Below are 22,698 nucleotides of genomic sequence, written 5' to 3'. Positions count from 1 at the left end.
AATTTTAATTTTTTTCAAAAGGTCGCCTTGAGTTAATACGTCAGAAGACTTATTCATTTGATGATTAACCACTGTCAATTCATCTGTTGAATTTCGTTTCCCTAATTTTGAATTAGACGATTTGTCAGTTTGCTTTTCAGATGACGTTGATTCTCTTTCCGATAAACCACCAAATTTTCTCACTGTAAAAAAGTACAATAAATTAAAAGTAAATTTTAATTTCAATCAAAACACTAAAATAAATATTATTATAATGAATGGCTAAAAGTAACTCTACCTATGTAATCACAAATAGAACCATTGGTACCAAAGAAATTAATAAATTTAAGCTGTTTATTTTTTGTCGAAATATCATTATTAGATAGTTTACGTTTCCATGATAAATCATCACTTTTATTTTTTTCAACGCTATCAACTGTAAATAAAAGATAAGTAAGCAATCGATATTTATTGACAAATAATTGAATAGTTATTACGTTTGAAGTATTGTCGGAAAGTTAAATTTTTTGGTAATTTCACACTATTATTTTTTCGCTCGATTTTTTGGACTATTGAGTACATTCCATATTTATGGTGAAAAATTTTATCAACTTCACTAAAGTGCTTCATCCGATATTGCTGGCCACTAAAAAGTAATTCTTTCTGCATACTTTCTAACCATGTTTGTTGATGACCTATTACTGAACCAGGCCGACAAATTCGTGTCCATGCTATAGCTTCTTTGGCGGTCATTTTGTAATGTTTTATCAAATAAGCACAAATTAATGAACCGGTTCGTCCTAATCCTGCCTGAAATTAATAGTGTTTTTGATGATAATGCAGAAAAATCAACAATAATCCTCACATTACAGATATCTTAGGGTAAAGGCTCCAAATATTGACCAGTTTAGATAAAATAAACATAAATAAGGTAAAAGCCCCAATAGATGATCATGTACCAGTATATGATCACTCCATGTATTTGTATACCTATATTTGTGAATATAGATATACAAATACATGGAGTGATCATATACTGGTACGTGATCATCTATTGGGGCTTTTACCTTACATTATTTTTTAATTTATTGGAAAAGTTTATAAGCTGAAACGATTGTTATGCTTTTTTTATATTTTTACTTTACAAACTATAATACTTTTGTTTATTAAATACATAATATTATACATTAAATTGTATAATAATTAACGTTACAGTCGATTGTTTTTAAAATTGACCATTATGCACTTAATATTGACCGCCTATCTTTCAAATACTGACCAATAGCATTATGTTTACTATATTGATAAATAACTGTTATTTTTAATCTATAATAGTTTCGACATTAGGTAATCTATTCACTGCGTGTTCATAATTTCAGTATTGTTATTAGTTGTTTTGTATTCTGTTTCAATATTAATATCTTCAGTACTCATATTTAAATCAATGACTGAAGTTATACTAATATTAGGTATATTGGATAATTTACAACACCAATTGTTAAACAGGATATTATTTCAATTATTAGCATGGTTTTTCTAACAAAAATTATTGATAATTAATATTCGATGTTCAATTTTTTGGACAAATACTTGATTATATCACAAACTTATTTTTAACTTCCCGCTAAGAAAATTGAAAATTTTCAAAAATCGGGAAGTTATTGGTTTTAGCCCGTTTTTTGAAAATCGAGTTTTCATCAGATCTCGACGTTTTGAGGTCCTAGGAAGCTTTCCTGACTATTTCCGCGAGGGTGTCACTATGTCTGTCTGTGTGTGTGTGCGTGTGTGTGTGTGTGTGTGTGTGTGTGTGTGTGTGTGTGTGTGTGTGTGTGTGTGTGTGTGTGTGTGTGTGTGTGTGTGTGTGTGTGTGTGTGTGTGTGTGTAAGTATGTAAACCTCTTATAACTTTTGAACGGTTGAACCGATTTCATCGCGGTTGGTGACATTTGAAAGGGCTTTGCCAAACTTAGATTTCCTGTTAATTTGAACCGATTCGGACCGATAGATTTTGAGAAATTTGGAGAAATCTCAAAAAAAAAAAAGGAAAAAAAATTTTTTCAGAAGTGGTTTTTTTGGGATAACTTTTAAACGGCTCTACTTATCGATTCCAAAAACTAATCAGCTCTCAAAGTTGAAAAACCACGTCGATCGCCGCCAATCCCGTCAAAATCGGTTGATTCGTTCGAGAGATATCGTGAACGAAAGAAAACTGAAAAAAGTGTTTTTTCGGAGTTACTCCGAAATTTCTTGTTCGACCAATTGAAACTTAGGAATTCTTCATGAGGCTTATAAAACTGCGTAGAATGCCGCCAACCGCGTCAAAATCGGTTCATTCATTCAAAAGTTATTGAGGTTTGAAAATTCAAAAAATAGTGTTCTATAAAACCTCTATCAGACTTTTGAGCTTAAAGAGCTCAAAAGCATAGAAAAGGTATCTTTTTGAGCTCGGAGAGCTCAAAACAACACACAGATTGTATTTTTGAGCTCAAAGAGCTCAGAAAAAGCGGCCAGGTAAGGTAAAAGCCCCAATATATGATCATGTACCAGTATATGATCACTCCATGTATTTGTATACCTATATTTGTGAATATAGATATATAAATACATGGAGTGATCATATACTGGTACATGATCATATATTGGGGCTTTTACCTTATTAACGGAATTAGCGGGAAGTTGCAGGGATGGCCTTTAACAGCCGAGACCAGTGATTGCAGTTTCAATCGGCTTAGCAAAACGAATGGAAATTTTGAAAAAACGTTTTTAGAGATAATAGATAATTTAATAAACTATTTCACCACAAAGCGTTTTTTTCAAAAATTTCATTCGTTTCGTGAAACCAATCGAAACTGCAATTGCTCTGCTGTTGGGAGTGTGACAGAGATAGTTCCGTAGAACTCCGTGAGAGCAAAGCGAGAAAAAGATACATATATTATAAAAAGGTCAACCGTTTTCCTAATTTTTTTTTATTATAACAACTGCATACATTTATGTGCATGCGCAAATTTTTTTTCAAATTATAATTCAAAATTGATAATTCCGTACTGAATATAAAATTAAATTACAAGATTTTTTTAAATCAACTTGTTATGCTGCCTGGTTAATATTTAGTTCCTTTACCCTACTTATTTCTCAGAAAAAGACAATACGGTAATGTATAGGGAATCAAAAAGAAGTAATTATGCAGTAGTATACTTATTTTTAGCTATAAATAATCAAAAAATTAACTTATTGAAGTTTTTCTTTTTCATTTTATTCTTCCCAGTGGATTCATGCATGAAATTTTTAAAAAGGTGAAGAATAAGTTTATCCATTTGAAAATTTTTAAAATGCAATTTGTCTAGTTTTTCATTGAAAATTTTTGAGAATATACAATGAACTCTTGTTTTTCTTAAAGAGCACAAAATTCTGAACAAATTAGCAAATCAGTGATATGACATCATGATACTGAAATTAGCAGACATTTGGTCATTTTTTACTTTTTTTTGACAAATAAATTAAAACGAAAAAAATTTTTTTGTACAATTGCACTGATAATATCTAAAATTTTTCCTTACAGTAATTTATTCGATAAAAAATCCTAATAGCCAGATATCTTGATATGACATCACTGTCATACAACTGATACATTTTTTAATAATTTGTAAATTTTTTAATTTTTATCAATAATTTGGAGATGATGCACTAATTTTTCAATTTTAAATATTAATTTTTGTGAGGCAAAATTCATAAAAAAAATGTTTAAATCATGATACACGGTAACACTATGGGAAAAAACAGTACTTGAAAGTTTAAATAAAAAAATTAACAAATCTTGAAAAAATTTTTAACTTTTTATGGCCAAAAAATAGATAGATAGCGACCCACTTCTGCATAATTACCAAATTTTATTAAGTCTCTTACGTTCACATTAGTTCGAATATAAATTTTTTAAAATAAACAAATAATTAAATTATTTTCTTACCTTGCAATGAACTGCAATCGGTCCATTTGTTACCTCACTGATGTACAAAAATTGATAGAGAACTTTACGTGATGGTATACTTCCGTCCGGTAAATAAATATCATAATGATTGATACCAATCCTAGTAAACCTATTTTATAATTTACATATGTAATATTTTATAAATTTTTTAAATATAAACAACTAAAATAAATTTTAAACCTTGATGAGTCATAAGATTCTTTATTCAGTCTTATGACTGTACTTATATTATTTTCTTTAAAATATTCATGGTAACGTTCAGGCGCATGATATAGAGTCCCTGGCTCAGTACTTGGCCCCGAAAATGCTAAGAATTTTTGTGGTACTATCCAATTCATATCGCCATACTCGACTTTTTCATATTTTTCATATTCACTTACATCAAAATCATTCAAATTTAAAAATCCGAAAGCTACAGACTTAAACAGCGCATTCAAACAATCTGCAATATTTAAAATTAATTAATAACTCATCAATACTGAGAAAAAAAATTTCTTGTAGAAAAAAATGTGATGAAAAATCAGTTTGTTGAAAATTTTCAACAATCTTATTTCTTATCTGAAAAAATCAACATTTTTTTCACAATAACTTCCCTGAATAAAAACAAGTATTGAGACAAAGAAAAAAATATCATCCCAGTAGTTAAAAAAATCCAGATTATACTGGGTGATATCTGAATTATACTCATTGTAATCTGGATTATACTAGCTACTATCTGAAATTTTTTTTCACTCAATATAATCTGGGATGATATCCAGTGTCATCTTGTTCTTTCCGTGTAGATTTCGAAAAAAATAATTTTGAATGAAAATTCACAAGTTGTCAATCGAAATTTTTTTTCATTAAAGCTACTATGAGAAAATTTTTATTTCTTCAGCTAAGAAGTGAATTGTTGAAAATTTTCAACAAATTAATTTCTTATTAAAACATTGCCAATTTTTTTCAAAATAATTTTTTTTTCTCAGTGAATGAGTAATTATAATTATTAATTATTAATCACCTACCTTGTAATCGTATATGATAAATAGAGTGTCCTATCGAAGCATCTTGAAAAGGTTTCAGTGATATATTAGCGTCTAGTAATGGTTTATACGCATCTTTAGGAGATTTATTTAGACATAAAACAGCAAAAGACGAAATTAAAAATGCAGCGTTAGCTTTTTTTTCATTGCTTTTTATACAGTAGTGAACTATTTGTTTATCGCAATAACGCGGATTGTTCAGCTTTTTACTAACCTTCCAACAATATCTGAAAATATAGTATTATATTATTTTATTCTTTTCAATATTAAAAAAAAAATTTAATTTTTTCAAAGTATGAAATCAACTAGAAAATTAAATTCAAATAAAATATTAATTTCATTTAAAAATATTAAATATTTTACTTGTATAAGCAGCTGAGATTTAATGGCCCAAAATCGTTGAAAAAATTCTGATAAATTAATTCATCGTCAATACTGAAAAAATGCACGTCAGCTATACTCTTTGGTAGATTTTTACCTTCAGTCAAGATTGCAAAGTAAAATTTATTATCTATATATTCAGCAACGTGATTAATATCTGGGTGACTTTTGATGCTATTTAATTCAAAGTTATCAGTCAATTTTTGCGGGGGAATTAATTTTGATACTTTGGTTGAGTTGTCGGGTGAAGTTAAATTTTTATGGTTAGCCATTTTAAAATCTTGATCTTTTTTCTGACATTAGAATTTTTAAGTCATCATTTACTATTTAAATTAGTATAATTAAATTTTAATTGTTGGATTTAATTTAATCTGATTGAACGGAAAATTTTGTTAATTTTAACAATTTTCAGCATTGACATATCATGCCATTTTTACTAACTGAATAAATTACTTACTTCTGATTGTAGACTATTCTTCATTTTTTTTTTTTTATTATTATAAAAAAAAACACTAATACAGTTTTTTATAATTCTATATTTGTTATAACTATACCCTAGATTAAATTTATTGTAATTTATCTACAAATAACTTATTATGGTTTCGGTAAATAAATAAATAAGATAAAGTTTTAAAAGGTTTACATTGCTTTTATTTACTTATATATACTGAAAAGTCAAACAAAGATGCAATACAATCATTTATGCACAAATTACAATATTTATTTTGTAGCACTAAATATGAAATTTAATTTTTTTATCTATTACGTAAAAGAGACATCCATGTCTCGGTTTCATACAATAATGTATGTATTGATGTACATAATTTTTATTTTAAATGGAATACGCTTAAATAATTGATTAACGGTCACGATATTTATTTGATAAATTAAATAAACCATGATTGTATTTATTTATTTGAAGATTTAATGAACTTTATTGATGTAAGTATGCACAAGAAAAATATTCTCAGGCAAAAATAACTATTTACTGACCGTAAGATCCACTTGCTTATAATAATAAATAGATATAATTATTAAATATATTTTTTATAAGTTGTATATTATTTATATAAAAAAGAATAAATAATAATAATAAAATTAATTAATAGATTGAAAAAAAAAAAAAATAAAGAAATTACTTGAATTGAGAAATAAAAAATAGAGATAGTAAGAGATAAAGACAAATTAGCAAATACTTTTACGGTTTTCTTCTCTATTCCTTAGATCTAGCTGAAGTTTACATTTTATACGATCTTTCATCAAGCCGTTACATTATTTGGTATAATTGCATTCAATTATTCTTATTTCCCATAAAGGAAAATTAACAATTTAAATAACACCATACTATTATTATTTAGTTTATAATTATTACATACGTTAATATATATGTATATTTACATTTAAAAATCTACCTAGACTGTAAAATATAAATTAAATTATCGATTACAGATTTCTTAATTATATATTGCTCCACATATTTTTAAATCCTCATTTTACACAATTTTTAGTTGTCAAATTTTTAAATCAACTAGTATAATATTAATTATATTTTGTTATAATTAGTGGAGATACTTTTTCATTCACACTTGATGTCTCACTATTTTTATGTCTCTTTATACAAATCTTAATTATAACTGAATAATTAACCACTAAACTGTCTATTACATTCGTGTTATTATTTCCTGCAGTCAGTACGCGATAATAATTGTAAACATTAAGTTAAAAAAAAATATATATGGCTAAATAGTTTTTGTTATTTAATTTAAATAGTTTAATTTTATCTTTGGGAATTCTAGATCCACCTTTCAGACACTTATCATCATTATAATATTAACTGTATGACGTTAATAAATCATAGAAATAAATCGACAATCATTTAACGTCATTACCTGATAAAAAATAATATTAATACCGTAAATAATAGTTATTAAATCACAAATACAATTTTATTTACTAATTCTAAAAGTCTAGTCGTTCTTTTCGAATTAGTAAAAATTGTTTACAGATATTTTTTTCTCCTATATATTTTTATCTTTTAATCAAAAACAATTATTCTGACTTTATTTTTTTAAATTTACTAATTTTCAGTATCTATTAATAAATATTGTACTTACAAAATTTTGCAATTAAACAAAGTTAAATTAATTATAATTATCCGAATAGTTAATTTAATTTTTATGGCTACTTATTTTATATACACAAATAATTATATTAAATTTACAATCGCTCTTAAAATATTCATAATTTATAAGAATATATTAATTAAACAAAATGCTAGACACAACCAATCAAGAAAAAAATTAATCAACCCGTAAAGTGCACCAACTCCCTTAATTATAATAATATAATTACAATACAAAATCGCTAATCTTGCAATAATTAAAAAAAAAAAAATATTTATAAATATAAAACAAAAAAATTTTTCGCATCAGTTTCTCAAAAAAAATTAAGCTATCAGTAAAATAGTTAATTGTCTTTTTTCTATGTATAAATCTTACGAAATCTAATTTATCTATAATTATATACCTACGAACATTAATATTTATGAATTTTAAATGCCAAATTCTCAAGTAGATAAAAAAAAAACATTTTTTTATCGTAACATTGAGATTTTTTAATATTATCCATAAGGCACAATTGTGAACGTAATGGGAAACCTGAATTCAACCCAATTAAATCTAATAAATAATATGATTATAATTATAATAATAATAATTAATAATAATATTTTGTACAAAATGATAACTCATTAAATATATAAACTAGCAATTAATAATTGTAATATTAAGCTCAATCGTGGCTTCTATTAACCCCAAGTAATTTAGCAGCATCATCAGCAGATGCTTGAAGAACTTTATCAATTATACTTTTGTCTCTAATTCCAAGTAAATTCGATATCAAGTCATTTTCCGTATCAGGAGTTGATTCGCAATTATTAATATTATTATGTTGACTATTTGTTAATTTACCAGTCAATGTTGTCAATGACTCATAAGGATTAAATCTACTCATAAGTCTGCTTGGTGCAGCATCACCGGTAGCCACTGACCCAACACTTGGCAATGACATTCTGTCTTGTAGACGTGTCGTGTCACCGATAACTGGCGATGCCATCATCAACTGTTGCTGTTGATGACTACGCGGTGTTATTGTTGGTGGTTGAATTGGATTCGTCTCTTCGTCGCCACTTGTTCCAACATATATTATTGAATCAGTAGACTCGTGTTTTTTACGGTGACGTAGCATACTGTGTTTGAGAGTGAATCTACGACAGCATATGTCGCACGAGTACGGTCGTTCTCCCGTATGAGTTCTCATGTGACGTCTTAGATCCTCTGCTGACCAAAATCGACGCATACAAAATACGCACATCACCTGTAATAAATTAAAGATGATTAGTTATTCGATCAATCAATTATTTTATCAATATTTATAATTTATTTAAAGAAATGTGATTCAAAGAGATACTTTTTATATTTTTATCTATTTATTTTTTAATTAAAAAAAAAAATTTGATTTTGTAATTTTTTAATTTTCTTAAAAATAAATTATTATAAAAAAAATTTTCACTGATTAATTTTTTAAACAAAAAAAAAAAAATTTAAGAGTCTGTAGATTTCAGTATTATAAAAAATATCTTCTAGTAAAATAAATAATTGTAAAAATAATCTTACTGAAAATAACATGATTAAAATCGGAGAAGACATAAAACAATTTTTTAATTATAAATAAATCAATCAATCATTTTAAAAAATGTGAAAATGGATTTTTTAATTTTTTAAATTTGCATTTTTTACTTTTAACTAATTTACTTTTTCTTATAATTATAATGTACACAAATATTTAATAATTCTTATAATTTTTTTTAACAAATAAATAAGAAACAAAATTTCAAAAGCTAAAATTATAAAAAACTATGAATGAAAATTTTTTACTCTTTGAAAAAAAAGTCCTCTTTGAAATTAAAATTTCCAAATCAAAAATATAAAAAAGAAAAATATTTACCTTTCTGTTGGTATAATCAGGAAATCTTCCCCGTTTTTCTTCACCATCACTGAGATGCTGGTGCTGAAGGTGGTGCTCCTCAATATTTTCAGTGTCCATATCAAGAGCGCCTTTGGCAACCAGCAAGTCCCAAGACTCGCGATGATTGTCCTTAATGTGATCAAGACAATCATGTCGATCAGCATACCCGCTATCGCAGAGATGACACTTGAATGGCGAATCCGAGGGTCCTGGTGATGATCTAGGTGAAGGTCTGCGAGATTTTGATGCGTCATTAATCAAAGAATTGATGACACTGTTTGAATTTGGTTTTACGTCAAGGATCGACGCAGCATTTGAAATCGGAGTTGAGGTTGATGTGGGTACAGCCGCAGTATTTGTCTCCATGGTGTCCGAGACACTTGACGAATGGCTCTCGTAGTCACTGCGTTCATTTTGTTCATTGCAGGGTGTAGGGCTGTTTGGCTGATCTGAGTTAATCTCGCTAGTCGGAGTATCGGGTCTTGATGATAATTTATTATTATCGTCGTGCGAATGCTTGGTGGCCTTGTGTTTCTTTAGGTTTCCAAGTGTCGAGAATGTAGAACTCGGACAGAGATTGCACTTGTAGGGTCTCTCTGGTACATTTCTCGTCGCAAACGTATTATTATTATTAATAGTCGTTACTTCTTGAGCTTCTGGTGAGGATAAATTTCTAGTTACGCTACTAGTACCACCACTTCCGCTGTTATACTGTAAATTATTAATACTAGCGTTTGATTTATGTTTTCTGAGCAAATGACGGTCGCAGTTTGATTTAGTAGTGAATAAAAGCGGACAATAATCACATCGGTATGGTTTCTGTCCAGTATGAGTCAGTATATGTCTTCTCAATGACGATGACCAAGGAAACGGACGCTCGCAGTACGGACAATGCACACGATTGGGTGCCATAGAGTAAGCCGATTTCTTCTTCTTCTTTTTCTTCTTCTTCTTAATAGACTTTGATGACGAAGAATTATTCGAATTAACAGAGTCTGATTTTTCATCGCTCCCGGAATTATTGCAGTCGCTTGTTGATGCAATCAATCCTTCTTCGTCGCTCATATCTTGCGGTCTGAACTGTTGGTACTGTTGCGAAGCATTGTCCAGTAATTCGGAAACACTTGCCAAGTCAGCGTTACCATCTTCATTCTTTATCTTTCGATTGTCAACATCTTTATCTTCATCTTCTTCTTCTTCGTCACCGTCTTCATCATCATCATCATCCTCAGGCTCAATTTTGCACTCAACCAAAGATTCAAGACCACCATTCTCCACAACAGATTCTTCAGCATTGGCAGTGTTAGAACTATTTTTCTCAATACTTTCCTCCAATTTTCCTCTCAACAAGCTGGTAGACCGCTCATCGTTCCGATGCTCAACGTTGTCTTTATCCGCAGCATTTTCATCAATTATCAACTCTTCATCTGTATCGTTTTCTTCATTGTGATTGCCCTTCAACTGCTGTGCAAGAATCGCATACTTTACGCGATCAGAAATGGGACGTTTGTCGTCAGTATTAGGTGATGAATGTCTTACTTTGGGCAATCTAGCGGTCGGATAAGGATGTGTCGACTGTCTAACAGAGTACCGTTTAGTCCTTAGCATAGTTGGTGGATAACTTGGAGGTCTTCCACGCGTCGAATGCCCTCCACGAGGCTTCTGACACCAAAATTGAGGATGCTGTTGCTTAACGTGTCTCTCCATGTTGCTTCTTAGTGTAAATCTGGCTGTGCAATGATCGCAAATGAATGGCCGCTCGGTACGATATCGGCGCTGTTTTTGTTTTCTCACCAATACGCCGTTTTTAATAACCATTTTTACGGAATTTGAAGAACTTCCGTTATTGTCTATCAAACGGTCGCGTGAACTGATGACACTAGCAGCGCTGGTCGATGGTGTTGCTGCCAATCTTGAGTAATCGTTTGCTGATTCATTCATCGATTGGCCGGTTAATATGTCACGGTTCTGAGGATACGCAGCAGCAGTGCCCGGAAAACTAGAGGGTGGTTTATTTAAGCGTGATTCTATCAAATTACCTCCGCTGGTTTGCAATCCACGCACCAATTCCTTTTGTAAATTTTCCCTCATAGCAAGATCTTGATTGAATAAATGAGCGTTGAATATAAATGGTGATAGAATGCTAGCTGGTGGGGTTGGAAACCCAGCGTAATTTCTGTAAAACAACTGCTGGGCGTTTGCATACATAGCTTCGATAGAACTCGGTGAATTACCTGTTTGTCCGGCTTTCAGCAATGCTTGTGTCAGTAAAAATTGATTAGCATCAAACAGATCTTTGGTGTTTTTATTGTTGTCGTCAGATGATATGCTTGATGTTAAATCCGAAGACATATCTCGTGATTTTTTGCTAAGATCCAGAACATCCATTGATAAATCCAAAGGCGCATCATCTGTTGTGTTAGCTACATCTTGACGCTTTAAGTCTATTGGACTAGCCTGAATTCTTTGGTGTATATCAGCAGCACCGCCAGCGGATTTGGTTTCACTGACTAGAGACTGATTGTTATTGGTATTTTTATTATTATTAATATTATTATTGTTATTATTATTATTAGTACTGTTATTATTGTTATTACTCGTGTTTAATGATACACTACCATCGGAAGATCTAGAATCCTGGTCGTTCATTTTCATAAAATCTGACTTTATTAAATAATCACGTGGATTAACAGGCGTGTTGTCTGCTAACCTGTGGGTTAATTCCAATGCATGGTGATGATGGATTGCCGCAGCAACTGGTGAACGTGAATATAAATCAGATTTGTCGTAATGGTTCATTGGATTTGGTATCATTGTAGGAATTCCCATTTGACGAAGTCTCAATGTCTCTTCAGACAACAGCAAATCTTGTGCTTTATTTTCCATTGAATAATGCAATTGCTGATGGTGATGGTGTTGATGTTCACGCTGATGGTGATGACTATTATTATTATTACTATTGCCATTATGATGAAGATGGTGAGGATTATAATAATCATCTCTGTCATTGGATAACGATGTTGAATAAATTAATGATTTTCGTGTTTCATCTCTCATAACACGCGGTGATGTTCTATCAATGTTTTCATTTGTCGAGTCTTCGTTTGGATGATAAATCAACACACTCTTTATTTCTTCCCGAGTCAACTTATTGTGACGATTTCTCACGTGTCTTTCGCAGTTGGCTTTCGTTGTAAATGCATAGTTACAAAGCGAGCATTCGTAAGGACGATCACCATTGTGTGATCGCAAATGACGAACCAGTGTTGCTTTATCAGTTGAAGTGTAGGGACACATGTTACACGGATAAGGCATACCTGGTCCAACACCCATGTGCGCGCGATTGTGTCCCTTCAAAGCTCTTAAATTTGGAAAAATAGCAGTGCAAAGCCGACAGGGAAATTCACCCTTCAATTTCATGCGACGAAATTCAGCAGCGAATGCATCCTGGGCCTCTTCTTCGCCATGGTACTCCGAGTTGGCGGTACCTGATGAACCAGATGAACAAATTGCTGCTGAATTAAGTTTTACTTGATGGTCTGGCGTACTTGTGTCTGAACGAGGTAATATCGGTCCTGATGTTACAGAAATGATACTCTGAATATCAGCAAGGTCCTTGCTGCCTTCTTTGAACTCAGAGTTGTTATTGTTATTGTTGTTGTTGTTATTATTGTTGTTATTAACAAGAGCAGATTTATTTTGTAAATCTAATCCAGCAAAAAAATCATTATCTTTGGCCTTATCTTCTCGTAATTTATGAGCCTGTTGGTAATTAGAATTACCACAATCGATTTCATGTGAATCTAATGCCGATTTACATGGAAATGCACGTAGACATTTTGAGCATAAAAATGTAGCACTTTCACCAGAAGCCGGGCGATGCACTAATTGTTCACAAACAGCACGTGCTATTGTTGGAAATTTACCGGATGAAAAATCAACAAATGTTAAATCATTGAAACCAACTATTGAATCTTGTAAATGTTTATTTGCTGATAGTGCTAACGGTGTTGTAATTGTCGCCGATGAATTGTTTTCTTTGTAACGTTGACTCATAAGGCGATGCAAATTAATAACTTGTGAATTTTTGTAATTTGGATGGTACTTTTCAATGTGCAAATTCATTGATGCAGCTGAAGTAAAATTACTGGCTTCACACAGCGGACAATTAAGTGAATTTTGGTCAACAGCGGTCATTTCATCATCACCATCCTCGTCTTCTTCATTATCTTGCCCGTTATCATCATTGCTATGATGATCATCGTTGTCGTTATCTTTGGAATCATTTATTACCGATGTATTATTGATAATTAATTTTTGTTTCTTAATGTTACTTTCAGCAATGCTATTTTCGATTTTACCATCAGCTCGCTTTCTTTTACTGCGAAATACAGATGATTTATTATTAATGCCATCAACATTATCATCCTCGTTATCATCATCAGTGTTGTTTATTTTGGCAATATTATTATTGTTGTACTCATCAACAGTGTGACGGCGTCGGGATAAAGGTCGCTCTGAGTCACTGCTACCCTCAGAATCGGTGCAACTGTTTGGTGGTGGTGATGATACCACATCGCGGTGGATGTTCCGCAAATGACGATTCATGTTACCGCTGGTGGTGAATGCCATCTCGCAGTATTTACACTTGAATGGCCGTTCGCCCGAGTGTACCAGAACGTGTCTGTCCAATGAACTTGCTGAGCTCAATACTTTGTGGCAAACGCGACAAGAGTAGTCTTCTTCGCCGCTGTAATCTGTAATGCTACGAGGAGAGTTGTGATCTCGCAAGTGGTTTGTCAAATCACGGGATGAATTGAATCCGTCTGACTGCTCAAGCTGTTAAAAACAAATATTTATTGTAATTTATAGTTTATAATTTATAACTAATAATAATATTAATAGTAATAATAATTACCGATGACGATGATGCTGCATCAGTTTGATTTTTTTCAAGTCTTTGATCTGGTTCACTTTCAATGGTCACTGTAATCAGAAAAAAAATAAAAAAAGGATTAGTATCATAATATTAACAACTTTTCAGGAAGCAAAATTCGCTCAAGATTTATCTCAAAGTAAGTAATAAAAAAAAACTCTAAAATTCCCTCGCATTATGACACCGGTTTTCCCAACATTAATATAGCATAATCACATAAATTATTTAATGACAGCTTTTAAAATGAAATAGATTGGCTTCCAAATAAAAACCATTTACAATCGATACCAGTGATGATTATTAAAACTTCCAGATGGATTGCTATTAAATATATAGAACGTCAGAGGTAATATAATAATAACCAATTTATTGTCATTTACGATAACATATTATAGGTTTTACGATAAGACATGACGGATATTTCTCTTCAAGCTTCTTACGATCATCACTCTGTTATCTCCTATAACACAATAACAAATTATCGTATATTGGTATATAAAAAAATTAATAACTCCCAATGTCGTTGGGATATTATTTTTTTTCAGTATCTATGAGAGAAACTTGTTTACAACTTAATCGTGATAGTTATTTATTTTATAAAATTTATCAATGCGTATATAGTATTTTTAGTTTATGAAATTTCTTTATCGATAATTAATAGTTACTATTATATAAATAATAAATATACCGAAATTTAAATAAAAATAACAATTATAAATATGAGAAAAGTCTTTTACGTAGTCCGGAAGCTAAAACGGAGATGGCTAAATCCGGGACAATATAATATTACATTTTATCAGTATATCGTTATTATAACCTCAGGCTTTACTTTTTTTTTTAACCACAAACGGATACACGTCGCGGTATTTTTTTTCTTTTGTTTATTTTTTTATAGTGCGTCAAATTTTTCGAGTGTGATTACACGAAAAAAAATTTCATTCGGATTAGATTCAATAATATTTCACATAAATTTCTTCAATTTAATAATATTTACATAAAAACTTAACTGACCTATTTTTTAATGTCTACTTTAAATAACAAACAATAAAATTATAATGAAATAAAAAAAAAAATAATATAAATTGCTATTTTAATTATTATAATAATAAATAGAATTAATAATATTATCGATTGTATTGCTGAGAATTAAGGCGCAGACTAAATATTACAATTTAACATTGTTCTTAAGAATTGTAATAGATGAATGGTATATCATGTACGGTAAGAAGAGATCGATTAGTTGTAAATATAAGTGAAAAATTACAGAATTACGAAGAAATCATGTTATATATATTTATAAAATAATTTCATTGGAAATTATTAATAGCATAAAAAATACAATAGCTTAAAAAAGTTTAATGAGCAGAGAACTAAACAATAATCTCATGAATTCAACTCTCTGGCGTCACAGGTGTAATATAATTGTACTGACAGGTGATTTTATATGCATTCTTACACTACATTACCAGTGTAGTCAAGTGTACGGAGTACATATATATATGTAGCTTAGTCTGCTCAAAGCTCAACACAATTCTTTTGATACGAAGGATTATGATGATGGGAAACGGGTTTGGCATCACGAGTAATAACACAACACACATGTACATATGAATATATAAATATATTCTTATTCTACTGAATGTACCACATACATTCTTGATATATCATGATTCATGATGATGATGTTATGGTACTGAGGATTAGATGCGTAACTCGTGCGAACTCCCGTACTACGATTTTACGTAAGTCATTACGCATAATGCGTCTCTCTATATTTAATTATAATTTTGGTTGATAATGGTATTGATAGAAAATATTTACGTAGCTCAAACGACAGAATTAATAAATGTATAATAATTGAATTGTTTAGCGATTAAATACAGCAATAACCTTGGATGATTATCATCTTAGAGGATCTTGTTGGTAACCCTGCGCTTGGTAATATGGAGAACCTTGAAAGTGGAACTCGAGTTGTTGTCTCTCGCAGGAAGAGAAACGTCTTGTGTCTTTATATATATAAGTTATATACATTATTACATTTACTAAAAGATTGCTCACACACGTGGGTATAATTCAAGAAAGGCCTTTGTAACATGAAATCTCCATCTTCATCACCGGAGAGCATCTTCGACGTTCTCGCCATATTCCCATACTAAAGTTCTCAAGTTGTAAAAAAAAATCCTTATAACACAGCATTACTTTTTTTTTTGTTGTTGTTATAAAAAAGGAGATTTTTTGCAATTAACTTTATATTACAATAATAATCTTTTACGAAATAATAAATGTGTACACACATATGTTTGTTATTTGAGATTCTGAAATTCATAAGAGTTCTAGTTATTTTTTTAATTCAATAAATTACAAAAATTGTTTATCTTCAGATATAATTTGAGTGTAATTAATATATTTAATTTACAACAGGTGATTTATATTAATATCAAGACTAATGAGAAAAGTTCAATACAATAAAGTTCTTCAAAATGATTTTCTTAATTTACAATTATTTTTCTTGAATGAAATTTACTTTCTTATCAGTGTGCAAATATTCCATTAAAAAATCTTTACGGTAAGATTATTATTAATACTGTTGTTTTCAAAATTTATTATGATACTGATGATAGCAGTAGCATGTTAGACTTCAATGGTATACATTTCATTAATGTAAAAAAGTTTTTTATTGCAATTAAAAACTTTCCAAGTTCGGCAGAAGTCAAAACTAATGCACTAATAAAAAAATTAAATTTATTCAAGAGAAAAAAATCTTGAACCAATAACATTATTTTAATTCTTCGGCTGTCCAATTTTAAAACACAGTAACTGTAAAATTTTTATACCTACCTGATTTTTTTTAGAATTTCTGCATTTCTTATAACTTTTAGACCTTAATTTTAAGTATTTTTTTTCAAAAATATTTATATTCAAGTATTTTCTATTTATAAATCAAACTTTTTATCAATTTAGGGTGCAAACTTTTTTTTTAATAAGAAAAATTTTTAAAAATCTTAAAATTGTTAGTTACTGTGTTTGAAAATTGGGCAGCCGTCTTGAAAACAAATTTTTTGATTAAAGATTTTTCTCTTGAGCAAAGTCAATTTTATGTAAGAAATAACATGCGCGCACTTGCAATGAAAGATGCTGCGCTGTATCAAGCAAAGTAGGGATAAATATATAAGAGGGCGTCACCCTGAATAGCAACTCTCATTGGTTTATCAGGATCTTTCACCTTTTTCATCTCAATATAAGCGACCATTAGTCGTTCAAATATCCCCCCGATGCCGCGTATTTCCGCCAATCATTTTGCCCTCGTAAGTTCCCCTCATCCTCATCATCATCATCCTCATCCTCATTATCCATGACTCGTCTTTTTCTCTCACGACCTGACAGCCTCCCCTACCCAGTCGTTCTTGTTGAAAACTCACCATCGTCCTCCTATCCGCTCGATGAGTAGTTTATCTTGGTCTCACTCACACTTGCCTGGGATTCCCACTTTTATTTTGTTATTTTCTTCTTCATGCTTGGGTTATCTTTTTCTCTCTTTACTCCATATGCATTACATTATATTACATATTAGCTCTGTCCTCTTTCCCCACCCCAGGCAATTCTTTCTCTCTTCTCTGAGCTCTCTGCTCGGGCGGTTACACCCACATGACACGAGTGAGATGGAAATAAAAATGGCGATTGGCCCGTGTGTTTCGAGAGCTGTAACCCTGACAACCTTGGACTTACCCACCTGGAACCCCCGTCCATCCCTCGTACAATTTAACAAGTCTACCTCAGACATCTTTATGACCGTAAAGATCCCACGAAATAATATGTATATTTTTTTTTTTCTAATAAATGTATACAGCTACTAGCTACTACACTTTATAATCTAATATTCTTACGAAAAAAAAACTATGATTATAATAATATTGACTCTCTTTTTATTATAATTAGATTTACAAAAAAAAATGTTTTTACTTTTATCGATAAAAGTATCTACTTTTCGACAATTTCATGATATAGAAATTAATTTTAATGAACCAAACACTTTTTTGATTTCTAAATTAATAAGTCAAGTCTGAAATAAAATTTGAATTTTTAATAAGCAGCATAAACAAGATTTTTCTATATAATTTATTGTGTTATCTATTTATCATTACCATGCTTTTTGTTTGTATTAATATATTATTAATTTTCTTATTTAACTCAGCAATGAATAAATTGTTAATTTGACCTTTTGTAATTTTGATAATAGTTGAAAAATGATCTAAAGTACACTGAAAAAAAAAATTAACTTGATTCGAGAGAAAAATTCTTCAATCAAGTAAAATTTCCTTAAATCAAGAAAAATTTATTAGTTCAAGAATTTTTCTACACAAATCAAGAAGATTAAGTTCTTTAAAATTATATATTTGATTCAAGAACTTTTTTTTTCTGTGTATTCATCTACATTTTTATAATCCTTTTATTAGCAGACGACAATTTTGCTTTATTTATAGAGCGAAAAAAAATTAATTTTTTTCTCAATAAAAGATAATATCTTTAAGAAAGAAAATTATTTTTCAGAATTTCTTGGCCTTGAACTAAGCAGAAAAATTATTGAAGCAAGATAAATTACTTAAGCCAAGAAAAATTTATTCTGCTTGTTTCAAGATAATGTATAATTCTTCATAGTTAGAGAAATAAACTTGATCATTCTGAATAATTTTTGCTTAATTCAAGATTATTAATTTCTGTTAAATGGTTTTGGTTTAAGATATTTTCTTTGAATAAAGTTTATTTCTTTAATATATTGGTAGTTATAACTTTGATTTATGATTTTTTTTGCTTAAATTAAGTTAATTTATTCATCTGTTAATAAATAATTAAAAAAAAACTAAAATTGCTCCAATTTATAGAAAATTAACAAATTTTTATAGGATTAAAAAAAAAATGATTACATCATAACTATTTCAGTGCAATATTGACATCATTTGACTTGAATAAGATTAATCTCATCAGAGTCCAATGAGCTCAATTATCAAAAGTAAAAAGTATCATAGACTGATAAATATTTTTAGACATAAATAATTATTTTTATCTTGGCATCAAGATTGATAGGGTAATAGCACTGAAAATGTCAGAAGATGACATAGTTATGTTAGAGGTTGAAGGGTATATAAGTAGATGAAGTAGAGTATGGTATTATACATTAAAAATATGGTATACACACACACCTATACTGGGATATAAATATAAATATATAACAATAGTACAGGTCATATGTTATCAAATGCAGAAATGTGGACGTAGCACATTGGTAGTTATATTCTGTTACAAAGCTCCAAGTTGAAGAGCTTTAAGTATCACGGAGGCATACGTGGCCCAACCGAGTGTTTCCACATATGTACCTGAATCAAAAAGTACTTGCTCTACACTCTAGACTGTATGTGCTTAAAATTAATGCTTTGTCTAAAGCCAACTTTATAACTTCATTTTATCTAATATAAAATGCAACTATTTGATACGTGGACTTTAAAAACCGAGAGGATGTTCATGTTCAATCAACAAGTTCTTAATAATTTTATTTTATTTCAAAATTAATATCATGAACGGTGGGCCCGATAATGAATTTGCGGTACTAGGATATAATATGTTACGTGGTGTCAACTTTCGACACGTGCCGGGAACTATCAACTTACAAAAGTTTATGTAAAAAACTAGACACGTCAGTTTTTTCTGTATCGATGTGGGTTAGAAATTTTATTTCTAACGGGGGTTCAAAATAGGGAGTGGTTTGTTTTGGATTTTAAGTAAAGCCACGCCTTTACTTATCATTTCATCTCATTTTTCAAAGATTTTTATATTTTTTAAAAAATATATATTATGATACCGAAATTATCAGATACTTGGACAATTTTTTTTTTTAATTTATATTTAATACTAGGATAATACACGATGCTTGCAATTTTTACGTTTCGCTCATAATTTCGTTCTTTAGTAGCATTACTTTACAATAAAACAGGGGACGTAAGAAAATTTTCATTAATTTTCAAAATTTGATCAAAATAATATAATTTTTTTTTTTAATACTTTTGAAAAAATACATTCATATTTTCTTTCAATTTCTACATGAAGAGTTTATATTGTATTTTTACTTTTATAATTTCTTCGAAGAAGAAAACTTAAAAATTTTCAGATGTCTGCTAATTTCAATATCATAATATACTTTTTGAAATTAAAATGACTGTAATAATAAAAATGTACTTTGAAATTTAAAAAAACTCAGTGTAATTAAAAAATTTTGATTACAATTATTTAGTTTTAAATTGGTTAAAAATTTTTTTAATCAACTGTCATAATTTAAAACATCTTGTATCAAGAAAATTTTAAGGAAGACAAAAGTTATTTTGAAACGAAGAAATTTTATTGACTCAAAAAACTTTGATTTCATTCAAGAAACTTTCAATCTTCCTTAACATTTTCTTAAGCCAAGAAAATTTACCCTCAAGCCGAGAATTTTTTTTCAGTGTATAAATAATCTGAGACTTATTTTGTTTTTAGATAAATAATTTACAACAAAAATATAAAAATAAATTTTATAAAATTTCTTCTTTATAATTAATTATTCACAAAAAATCTCTAATTTAACAACTGTTTAATTTTAATACAAAAATTTATTTTTTAATAAATTATTTAAATAAATTATCAATAAAAAATTTCAATTTACTGTCATACATTCTAAAAAAATTTTGTACGTGTATTTTCAAATAGTAAGAATGCTTAAAAAAAATTCTCATCTTATTATGTAAAACGATCATGCGTGTCATTTATTTTGCTTGTAAAAAAAAAGTAGCCAAACATCTTGAGATAATAATAATAATAACAAAATAAATCTCAATGCAGTAGATTTTATTTTGTTTTGTCACTAAATCTGATGATACACACATCAAGTTATTTCATCTCGTCAGAATTTCTCAGAATAAATACAAAAGAATAATTGCTTGTATAAGAAAGAGATTAAAATACTTATTTACAATTTGAGTATCTTTGGAATATAAGTAGTTGCCGAAAGTTTAATAAAAATTTCAAGAACAAATGATATGTATCGCCAAATAATAAACTTATTCTAAAAGTAAAATCTGAGAAAATGTCAAAATATTCTTATTTGCTGTTGTTTAAACCCAGTATCAAAAAAACAATTATTTAAGTCTTAAAACCGCGTACTTAAGACTGATCTCATTGTTTCGTTATCAATAATCGCTGCGGGACATCATCAAATATTGATGATACCCAATTCTTTCGTCACCGTATACCACCTTACCTTCTACATCTGTGCATAAAATAATAGTTAAATTGGTTTTATTGAAATAAAATATTTAAGTAATATAAAAAATAAATAAGAATTGAAACTTACCCTTAGTAGCGCAATCCATGCCGGTGCAAACACACAGACAATTAATCCTTTTTCCAACTCATAAATACACAATGCATTGTGAATTTACACAGTTTTCGGGATTTATTTAAAAAATAAAAATATGCAATTGCACAATCACTAAATAATAATAATAATAATAATCACTGTGTAATAAAATCACTGAAAAAAATCCACAAGTTGCACGAACGATTAACGATGATGAATAAACTTGTTCACAAGTCACAAAAATTTTAGTTATAATACATATGTAATAGGAGAGTAAATGCTGAGAAGACGGGAGATGCCTTTCACACAACTCTCTGACGAGAAGTGACTCTCCTGACAATTTCTCTCAACCTGCCTCGATTCGATTCAGACCTCATCTCTCCCTCCAGTCTGCCGTCTACTCTCCGCTATCGGTCGAGGTAAAATCCCCACTCTTTTCTGGTGAGCTGTATTGCAACCAAATGAACGACCAGCTTGGCTCTCTGCCGCTGGCTCTGGCTCTGCCGATAGATCGACGAGTTAGTAAACCCCTTACCACTTCCACTACACTCAAACTACACTGCCGCGATCGACACTTGTGATACTGTGTTAACTTTATATAATATGTAAGTATATTTTATATACATACACATAATAATAACGTCCCATCTGCTGGTATGGGTAAGGATATAAGTATAGTTGTGTTAGACTGAGTGACTCCCTCTACCTCGCTCACATTTGCTCTGATGTTTCATTCCTATCCCTACTCCGGTTACCTGGACTCACCGCTAGTCTGATCAGCTCAGGGATCCAGCGGCAGCAACAGCAGGAGAAACAGCAGCCGCAGAACAAACAGCCTTCGAACAGTGTGCCTGACCTTTCTGTGTATTACTGCACAAACGGACATCTGTAGCTTCTTTTTTTTAACTATATTCATGTTTTTATTTTCTCTTGAAGATTATATAATAAATTTCTATTAGTTCTGTTAATTTAATCGATTTCTTCAA

At 29.8% G+C, this 22,698-nt stretch overlaps 2 protein-coding genes across 3 annotated transcripts; both read right to left on the bottom strand.

Annotated features, from left to right (window-relative positions):
- On the bottom strand, nucleotides 1–5,738 carry LOC123268055 (dual specificity protein phosphatase CDC14C-like; the record flags this gene model as incomplete). The annotated part of the gene is made up of 7 exons (XM_044732937.1): nucleotides 5,349–5,738; nucleotides 4,968–5,212; nucleotides 4,144–4,405; nucleotides 3,943–4,072; nucleotides 477–789; nucleotides 278–415; nucleotides 1–182 (listed from the first exon to the last, which is right to left on the bottom strand). Coding segments are annotated over exons 1-7 (1,560 nt in total), but the record flags the coding sequence as incomplete, so codon positions are not given.
- A 1,835-nt stretch (nucleotides 5,739–7,573) lies between these two features.
- On the bottom strand, nucleotides 7,574–22,223 carry LOC123267395 (ras-responsive element-binding protein 1-like). 2 transcript variants are annotated; one of them, XM_044731999.1, is made up of 4 exons: nucleotides 21,707–22,223; nucleotides 14,311–14,378; nucleotides 9,372–14,231; nucleotides 7,574–8,741 (listed from the first exon to the last, which is right to left on the bottom strand). In XM_044731999.1, the coding sequence occupies exons 1-4, from the start codon at nucleotides 21,723–21,725 to the stop codon at nucleotides 8,157–8,159; spliced, it is 5,532 nt and encodes a 1,843-aa protein (XP_044587934.1). In that variant the 5' UTR covers nucleotides 21,726–22,223; the 3' UTR covers nucleotides 7,574–8,156. The 2 variants fall into 2 exon arrangements, with proteins under 2 accessions (XP_044587934.1, XP_044587935.1); XM_044732000.1 differs by lacking the exon at nucleotides 21,707–22,223 and adding an exon at nucleotides 16,219–16,249.
- Between the last annotated feature and the right edge of the window lie 475 nt (nucleotides 22,224–22,698).

The sequence above is a fragment of the Cotesia glomerata genome, linkage group LG6 (assembly GCF_020080835.1).
Source record: "Cotesia glomerata isolate CgM1 linkage group LG6, MPM_Cglom_v2.3, whole genome shotgun sequence".
In the NCBI taxonomy this organism is placed as follows: domain Eukaryota; kingdom Metazoa; phylum Arthropoda; class Insecta; order Hymenoptera; family Braconidae; genus Cotesia; species Cotesia glomerata.
This window is presented reverse-complemented; position numbering and strand designations above follow the sequence as displayed.